The following is a 10000-nucleotide window of genomic DNA, read 5'->3' as shown; positions in this document are numbered from 1 at the left end:
CACACACACACACACACACACACACACACACACACACACACACACACACACACACACACACACACACACACACACACACACACACACACACACACACTAATCTGCTCAACAGCTGTGTGTGCGTTTCTATCCCTGTGAGACCTTCACAATAAGATGATGAACACACACACACACACACACATTGTTCCTGTGGTCTGTCACCTGTGTGTGTGTGTGTGTGTGTGTGTGCGTGCGTGTGTGACAGAGATTCAATTAACTCATTGTTAATTGAAGTGGAGGATGTGAAGCTGTTGCTAGGCAACTACAGTCAGCTGAGTTTTGTTTTATAATTTCATGCAGGGACAGAAGAATGTTTTTATTTTATCTTTGTTTCATGATTCATGTGTTTTTTTTAAGCTACTGATGCTGAGTCAACAGTGATTGACTGACTGAGAGTGAGTGACTTTGGTGTGGGAGAGTGAGTGACTTTGGTGTGGGAGAGTGAGTGACTTTGGTGAGGGAGAGGGAGTGACTTTGGTGAGGGAGAATAAGTGGTTTACAAACTTCACCCTCATCCCCAATGGAAAAACAAAATAAAATCTCCCACATTGAATGTTGTGTTTTAAGTTGTCACTGTTCACAGCAGCAGCAGCAGCAGCAGGGGGCGCTCTCAGCACAGTCAGGACCATGTTTCACTGATTTCCTCATAGCACGCGCACACTTCAGAAGACCTGAGCGCTCTCTTTCATGTTTCCTCCTCGTGTGTTGACAGAATCCTTCACTGTATCACTTTACTGTTGTGGGATAAACACACACACACACACACACGCACACGCACGCACGGTCTTTCTTTAGTGTTGATCTTAGTGCCCCCTACTGACTGTCTGGAAAATTACAATATTACATGTCTATGTTTGTGTATGTGTTACAATATAATATAATATAATATAATATAATATAATATAATATAATATAATATAATATAATATAATATAATATAATATAATATGATATAATATGATATAATATGATATAATATAATATAATATAATATGATATAATATGATATGATATGATATCATGATTTAATATAATATGATATGATATGATATGATATGATATGATATGATATGATATGATATAATATAATATAATATGATATAATATAATATATAATATAATATAATATAAAACAATATAACATAACATGATATGATATCATGATATGATATGATGTAAATGTTTTTCAGTAACTTTTCCCTCAACTTCACCTTCAGAACTGCACAGATGAAGTTTTGTGACGTCAGCACGTAAGGCGTGGGGGGAGGAGGGGGGGGTCGTTTATACGAGGGCCGGGATTCCTGAGGATTACCCATCATGCCCCGCGGGTAAAGATGGCGACAGCTGAGCGGAGAAGATCAACTTTATCCTCCCGGCTCTGAACGCTTCTCCTCCCGGACGCGGCTGCTTTTCCTCCCGCCACCCGGCGCCGTAACCTGCCTGGATCCTCCGCCGCTGGACCGCGGCGTCTTCCCGGCCTCGAATCAGTGCGTAGCCCCCCGTCCTCCCTCCCTCCCTCTGCCCCCCCCCCACCCCATCTCCGGAGCAGCGAGGCAGCGGCTAAAGTTTCCTCTCGTCTCCGCTCTCCGGGGGCTTGTTGGCGGAGAGAAGCCGAACCGGGCCGCGCTGAGGCCGTGTCAGGTGAGTGACGGAGCGCGTTAGCTGCGGTCAGTTAGCGGGGTGGAGGCTACTGTCGGTGCCGTATGTGAGTGACAGCTGGGGAAGTGGGCCACAGCCAGAGCCGAGCTGGTCTCAGCGGGACCGGGTCCAACCGAATCCGCACCGAGTCCAGGGTCACAGACGGAGGGTGGGGTCGCTGTGTGTGTGTGAGTGTGCGCGTGCTTTTGCGTGGTTGCGTGTGCGCGCGTGTCTGTATACCTGCTCTCAGGTGTGTGTGTGTGTGTGTGTGTGTTTTCTCATAAACACTGACCTTGTCAGGACCAGTCGTCCTCATGGAGACCAAAACCTGGTCCTAATGATGCAGATCTGGTTCGGTTTATGACGAGAAGATTTGGGTTGTGGTTAGTTAGTAGAGGTTAGGGTGAGTCATTAACTGGTTATGGTTAAGGTTAGTGATGAGACTTTAGTCGATTAATTATTGATTCAGTCGACGATAGTCGTCAGTCTTCAGTTTACTACGAGTATTTATTTCTTTAGATAGTTTACTAGTCAGATGCTCAGGTAACTAAGTGATCGACAGTTATTATTATTATTAATAATAATAATAATAATAATAATAATAATAATAATAATAATAATAATAATGATGAACTGAAAAACGTGTTTGTGAAAACTGTTAGCATAGCAACATTCAGGCTAAAAACAAACCATAATGCAACACAGCACTGGTCCTGGACCCTGCTGGTCTGGACGTGTGTTGGCTAACATGTTTACTTGTCGGTTACCAACAAATAGTCATAAACTGATGTAATTCCCCTTTAATTAAATGATATTTCGGGCTAAAATCTGTGTTTTCAGTTCATCTGAAGGTTTTATGTTTTGTGTCAATTTGAGTTGTTTGACTGCAGTTTTTGTCTCATTCTGAATTATTTAAAAATAAATAAATAAATAGAAGAACTCGTAAAAATATTATCTCAGTCACACCCGTCTTTCACAGTATTAGCTCGAACTATTAAACATTAAATATAAACATTTGTGTCATCAAATGAAAAAGGTGAACCATATTAGCGTTTGTTTCTCTGTGAAAGATGAAGATTATGTCGTAAAATGACCCTCAAACATGTCAAAGTTGAACTGACTTTGTCTAATGTTAGCCAGTATTTTACCAGTCAGTTTATAACTATTTGTTGGGCTGTTTTTTAGTCTGTAATGAATGTATACTAATACTAAATTATACTTGATTTTAACAGCGTGCATTTTTCTGTTTATTGACATTGATGCAGCTGTAACTTGTTAAGTTGTTAGTTTGGATTATGCTTTAGTTTGTGTTCTTGTTGTCAAGTTAGCCTCGGTTTGCTTGTTAGACTGTTTTTAATGTTTACTGCTTTAGCTTTTAAAAAAAACAAAAAAAAACGTTTCAACCTGTATGATTGAAGACGCATTAGCCTTTTTTTGTTCTTTGTTTTTCTTGTTTTTTAAGAATGTTTTTTTTGTAGCCAGGTTAGCCTTTGAGTTGAGCTGTTAGCCTGGGTTAATGTAGCCAGGTTAGCCTCTGTGGTGAGCCAGTGTTTAGCTGTTAGCCTGGGTTAATGTCGTCAGGTTGGCATCTGTGTTTAGCTGTTAGCCTGGTTAACTGTAGCCAGGTTAGTCTCTGAATCTAGCTGTTGGCCTGGGTTTATGTAGTCAGGTTAGCATCTGTGTTTAGCTGTTAGCCTGGGTTACTGTAGCCAGGTTAGCCTCTGTGTTTAGCCTCTGTGGTTAGTCTCTGTGGTTAGTCTCTGTGGTTAGTCTCTGTGGTTACCCTCTGTGTTTAGCCTGAGTTAGCCTCTGTGGTTAGTCACTGGGGTTAGCCTGGGTTAGCCTCTGTGGTTAGCCTGTGTGTTTAGCCTCTGTGGTTACCCGCAGGGTTTAGCCTGGGTTAGCCTCAGTGTTTAGCCTGGGTTAGCCTCAGTGGTTACCCTCTGTGTTTAGCCTGGGTTAGCCTCAGTGGTTAGCCTCAGTGTTTAGCCAGGGTTAGCCTCAGTGGTTACCCTCTGTGTTTAGCCTGGGTTAGCCTCAGTGGTTAGCCTCAGTGTTTAGCCTAGGTTAGCCTCAGTGGTTACCCTCTGTGGTTAGCCTCAGTGGTTAGCCTCAGTGGTTAGCCTCAGTGGTTAGCCTCTGTGGTTAGCCTCTGTGGTTAGCCTCTGTGTTCTGGTCACGTCTTAGCAGGTGTTGAATCATGTTTTTGTCCCGTCGTCCATCTTGTGTTTCAGGTTGTCAGAAGCTCGAGGCTCACATGTCCAGAGGAGACGAGACGACAGACTGTGGACTGACTGAGAGACAGGATGAAGAGTTTTCTGTGGTGACGTACGAAGTGAGGATCTGTTACACACACACACACACACACACACACACACACACACACACACACACACACACACACACACACACACTTCCTGTTTTGAAGGAGCACTTTCACCTGAGCGCGACGAGCGTCTCGTTGATGGACACTCGTCGCAGGTGCGTGAACTCCTTCACAATCTCCCTGTAACCATGGCGACCACTTGAATGATGATGACTCGGCAGTTTCAGCTCATATTTTTCTCTGAGCTCTCACTTCAGATTCTCTGACACCAACACTGACGCAAACCTCAACTTGCGATGTCACTTCCTGTCACCATTCACGTCCACGCACACACACAAGAACATGAAGTGTGTGAGTGAGGAGGAGGAGGAGGAGGAGGAGGAGGAAACAAAAGGGGGAAAAAAAGAAAGAGGAGAGGAGGAAAGAACATGAGGGCAGAAAGAAGGATATAAATAATAGAAGAGAGAAATGCAGTGAAAGAAAGTCAAGGACAAAGTGGAAGAAAGTGTGTGTGTGTGTGTGTGTGTGTGTGTGTGATGTAAAATTCATCAGCTGCAGGAGATAAAAACATGAAGTGTCACCTTTGATCACTTCACAAATGTAACCGTGGTCAAAAGGAAACGTTATAAAAACACCACTGTGTTATTTACATTTGCAGGGTTTTCTCCTGTTTCGCTGATTCTTTTCCACGTTCATGCAGCACTTTTGTTTTGTCTGTAAAACGTCACAAAACGTTGATCGGTGTTCGTTTTAACTCTTAAAAATGTCTTTGTTTTTGTTCACAAACGCAAAATGATTCGGTTCAGATGATTTCTTCGTTTTTATGGAGCAAAGAAACAGAAAATATTCACATTTAAGAAGCTGAAAAATCACAGAAACTGACTGATGAATGGAGTCATTTTTAGCATATGTATATAAGTATATATATATATATATATATACATATACATGTATGTGTATCTATATCTAAATAGATGTACAGTATATCTGTAAATATGTATATAGATATACACATACATTTTTATATGTGTGTGTTTATACTAGGCATACATATGTACGTGTATACATATACACGTGTATATGTATATCTTGATGCTACTGTTAGCATGTTAGCTGTCACAGCTCTGCTCCGTGTCAGCCTAATGCCGGCATGCTAATGTTAGCTTGATTTTGATCGATGGAGCTGCACTTCCTGTTCTGGAAATAAACAGAGATCGATGTGTCGCCTCAGGCCGACACACACACACACACACGCACACTTGTTTTTATGTCTTAGTGAGGACACCTCATAGACATCATGTGTTCTCTGACCTCTGACCTTAACCTGGGTTCAACTAAGTTACTCACCCTTAAACTTCATCTTAACCTAAACCTAACTCTAATCCTGGAAAACATCTTTAAAATTGTTGGGGCTCAGACAAATGTCCCCACAAAGACATAAAAACAACCACACACACACACAGGCATGCACGAGGCATGTTGACGAGGGGCGGCCGAGTATTGATCTGCAGAGAGAGAGAGAGAGAGAGTGTGTGTGTGTGTGTGTGTGTGTGTGAGGGAGTCAGAGTGCAGTTGTGTAGAGTGTGCGGTGGTGGACAGTTGTGTTTGAATCAGCTGGTGTTTGTGGCGTTGTTTTCTACCTCATCATCATCATCATCATCATCTTCTTCTTCTTCATCTGTTAGGGCCCACACATCGACAGGAAGTAAACCAGGATAGGAAATCGCGTTCCAGGATGACGAGCGCCGCTCCGGCCAGGAAGCCGTACCGCAAGGCTCCCCCGCAGCACCGCGAGAGCCGCCACGCCGCGCCCGCGGCTCCGCCCCCACCGGCACTGCAGCCCGATATCAATCAGGTAAACAAACGCACCTTAAACACGACTCCACCCTCGTTTCAGCCGCTCGTCCGCTTCCCGGCGCGTGCCGCCGTTAGACCGTCGCGGGACGCCGCTCCCCCCCGAGGCGGCGTCCCGCCGTCGGAGCTCTGGCTCTCGGACAGCGAGCTGGACGTCTCCAGTCTGTCCAGCCTGGAGATCTGTGTCCCACTGACGCTCAACGCCAGGAACCAGGACTGCAGACCACGCCGTACGAGAACCACAGCAGGGGGCGCCGTGGCAGCTGACCGCGGTCCCTCAAGTCCTCGCCGTCCCTTGAGTCCTCGCCGTACCTCGAGTCCTCGTCCTTGTCGTACCTCCGGTCCTCGCGTCGCTTCGAGTCCTCCCACGAGTCCTCGCCGTACCTCTGGGACCACAGGAAACCGCTCTACCTCAGACCGCGCCTTCGCCGCAGCACGGACGCCGACTCCGTCCGGCGCCTGCGCTCGGAGCCCCGCCCCTCCGAAGAGTATCCTGAAACAGCCGACCTCGCCGACCGCGGAACACACCTATGACATCGTCAGAGTGTCGAAATCGGTGGAACTGTTGGACGGAGGACGTGGACGCGGCACCGCTAGCCTTCCAACCGACTCGACGGAGTGGGCGGAGCAGAGGGCGTCGGCTTCTCGGCGCTCGTCCCTGTCGTCGTCGTCCGTGACGACGGACTGGAACTGGAAGATGCAGGTTCTGGAGGAAAAAGTCCGCTTCTCCAACTTCCTGGATGAGATCACCTGTCGGGTGATGAGCCCCGCCCACCTCACTCTACTGGGCAGGTCACCCTCCAGAGAGGCAGGAAGCCCCGCCCCTCAGCGCAGACGTCACAGACGCCGCCCCTCGCTCGGGAAGCAGCAGGAGGACGGCGGTCGCCGCTGGGACGACTGGGTGGCGGCGCTGCAGCGACCTGACGGATGGTACCGCCTCCTGCAGGGGAAGGGGGCGGGGCAGCAGGGTGACATTGCAGAGGAGGCGGGGCCTAAACAGGAGGTTTTGAGGGTTAATCGAGGAGTTAAGGTGGAGTTTGAGGAGAACAGAAACCCCGCCTCCAATCCGTCTCTGCTGAACCACATCAAGGTAGGTCAGAGGGGGGAAGGCTCCTCCCCCTCCACACCTGTGCTCCTCCCCCTCCACACCTGTGGCCCTCCCCCTCCACACCTGTGGCCCTCCCCCTTCACTGTGAGTGCATATCTAAGCCATGACTCGGCCATAATTAAGTCTTGACTCGGCTATATTTAAGCTCTAGCTTGTCTAAAGAAAACCTTTAAGAAGCTGAAGACTTATTATCAAAATGATTTAAAAACATTTAATAATCCATTATGGTGCCTGTGCTCAGGTGTTTGATTGACAGGTGGACGTCACCTGACCGTCGCTGTCACTCACAGACTTTTAGGTCTCAGTCTGTTTTCCATTGATGACCAGTAATGACAGTGTGTGTGGGAGCAGAACGCTGCAGTCTGATTGGCTCCTCAGCTGACTCATCGATTACTGCTCGCCCCGCTGCATGCTGGGACGCCGGCTCACATCCGTGATGTTGATATATTGACGCTTCCTGACCTGACGCCTCTGAACGTGTCACATGACCATTATTATTGTTGTTATTATTATTATTATTATTATTATTATTATTATTTGTGATTGATTGGTTTGTTGTTGTGTTGCAGGAGGTTTTATCAGACTCTGACAGGATCAGGTCAGTCTGTCAATCATCATCAATAATCATCTATAATCAATATCCGACACAGTCCAGTCATGTGACCCGACTCCTGTCTCCTCCCATTACCCAGAATCCTCCAGCAGCAGAATGAGGACCTGCGGCGCCGCCTCTCTCTCTCCACGCACAAGATGGAGGCCATGGAGGCGGAGTTTGATGGCAGCCGCCATTACATGGAGGCGGAGCTTAGCCGCACCAGAGACGACCTGGACAAGATGAGGGACAAGTTCCGCAGGTGACCTTTGACCTGGGTCATTTAATAAATGACGCTGACTCGGCTATAATACAGCAGTGACTCAGCAATAATTCTGTGTGTGTGTCTGTGTCTGTCTGTCTGTCTGTGTCTGTGTGTGTGTGTGTGTCTGTGTCTGTCTGTCTGTCTGTGTGTGTGTGTGTGTGTGTGTGTGTGTGTGTGTGTGTGTGTGTGTGTGTGTGTGTGTGTGTGTGTGTCAGACTCCAGAACAGCTACACAGCGTCACAGAGAACGAACCAGGACCTGGAGGAGAAACTTCACGCTCTGGTAAACCATGACCTTTGACCTTTGACCTGTTCCACACTGGATTAATCAATGTTATGGTTTAATATTTGATTTATTTGTTACTGAAATCATCCTGTGTGTGTGTGTGTGTGTGTGAGTGTGTGTGTGAGAGAGAGAGAGAGTTTTTGTGTGTGTGAGAGAGTTTTTGTGTGTATGTGTGTGTGAGAGAGTTTTTGTGTGAGTGTGTGTGAGAGAGTTTTTGTGTGTGAGAGAGAGAGTTTGTGTGTCTGTGTAAGAGTTTGTGTGTGTGTGTGTGAGAGAACGTTTTTGTGTGTCTCTGTGCGCGCGCGTGCGTGTGAGAGAGTTTGTGTGTGTGTGTGTGTGTGAGAGAGACTTTTTGTGTGTGTGTCTGTGCACGCACGTGTGTGTGAGAGAGAGTGCATGTGTGTGTGTGAGAGAGTTTTGTGTGTGTGTGTGTGAGAGAGAGACAGTTTGTATGTGTGCGTGTGTGTGTGTGTCATTGATCACTCTCAGCCTATAGCTGATCAATAACTTAATGAAGACACTCTGACTCAGTGCATTGATTAACTGTGGTAAAGAGGTTTTGATTGACAGCAGGGCGGTTGCCATGGGCAACAGAGTGCTTTTATTGTGAAAATATCAACAGTGTGATGATGAACCAGAGGAGAAAGACTTTGCTGTTTGTGTGTAATGAAGTGACCTGTGTGTGTGTGTGTGTGTGTGTTTGTGTTTGTTTGTTGTCTGTTTGTCTGAAACCAGACTTCCTGTTTGTCCTGTTTGTCTCGTCTGACGTCGCTCTTCATCTTCTCTCCTCTTCTTCTTCCTCTCTTCGCTGCTGTCTGATGGACTGACTCATCTTCATCACCTGTCTCACCCTCCTCATCCTCACCAGGCTGCCGTCAGTCAGACATGGGTTCATGCAGTTGCGTTTCCTTCATCTTCATCTTCATCAGTCTGTGTTTGTGTTTGTGACGTCGTAAACGCCGAGTCCTGACAGACACGTCTTTACAGATGATGTCATCGCTTCTCTAGTGACATCATCACCGTTCATAGTTTTCATTCTCTTACAAATCAGAGCTGTAGAGGGCGCTAACGTCGTCTCAGTCACTGGTGTGTGATCTTAAAGCTAATGTTGTGCTGATGACGATGACGTCGTGAATCCTGAATATTTACATAAAATACACAACTTTTTAAAGTCGACAAAAAAAAAAAAACAGGACTTGGTGTTTGAGACGTCTTTATTTATGAAACAGGAAATACAGTGTACACACACACACACAGAGACACACACACACACACTCACTCACTCACACACATAGACTCACACAAACTCACAGAGACTCTCTCACACACACACTCACACTCACACACACAGACTCACACACACAGAGACTCACACACACAGAGTCACAGAGACACACACAGAGACACACACACTCACTCACTCACTCACTCACATAGACTCACACAACTCACAGAGACTCTCACACACACACACAAACTCACAGACACACACACACACCGACTCACATACACTCTGACACACAGACTCACAGAGACACACACACACTCACTCACTCACTCACTCACACACACAGAGACTCACACAAACTCACAGAGACTCACACACACTCTCTCTCACACACACACAAACTCACGCACACACACACAAACACAAACTCACAGACTCACACACACACACACAAACTCACACACACAGTAACATTTAATGTGTTTCATTGGCGTGTTTTTTTTCTTTTTCTTTAATGCTAACAGTGTTAGCTTGTATTAGCATGTGTTCGCGCCTCATTTAATTGAAATCTTCACGATTGGCCTTTTAGTGCTAACTGTGCTTGTGTTAGCATGTGTTAGCTCCTGATTTTTGTGGAATCTTCAGGGTTTAATGCTAACTGTCTT

General features: G+C 46.2%; 1 protein-coding gene across 1 annotated transcript in view; it reads left to right on the top strand.

Annotated features, from left to right (window-relative positions):
* Window positions 1-6344: 6344 nt before the first annotated feature.
* Window positions 6345-10000, top strand: part of tjap1 (tight junction associated protein 1 (peripheral)) — a 5194-nt gene continuing 1538 nt past the window's right edge. Inside the window, exons 1-5 of the mRNA XM_083897480.1 lie at window positions 6345-6947; window positions 7535-7563; window positions 7658-7819; window positions 8038-8104; window positions 8976-9035. Of these exons, the coding sequence (XP_083753606.1) occupies window positions 6555-6947; window positions 7535-7563; window positions 7658-7819; window positions 8038-8104; window positions 8976-9035 (711 nt within the window). The 5' untranslated portion in view covers window positions 6345-6554. The remainder of the gene's footprint in view (window positions 6948-7534; window positions 7564-7657; window positions 7820-8037; window positions 8105-8975; window positions 9036-10000) is intronic.

Source organism: Microchirus variegatus (genome assembly GCF_963457635.1).
Source record: "Microchirus variegatus genome assembly, chromosome: 11".
NCBI lineage: Eukaryota > Metazoa > Chordata > Actinopteri > Pleuronectiformes > Soleidae > Microchirus > Microchirus variegatus.
This window is presented reverse-complemented; position numbering and strand designations above follow the sequence as displayed.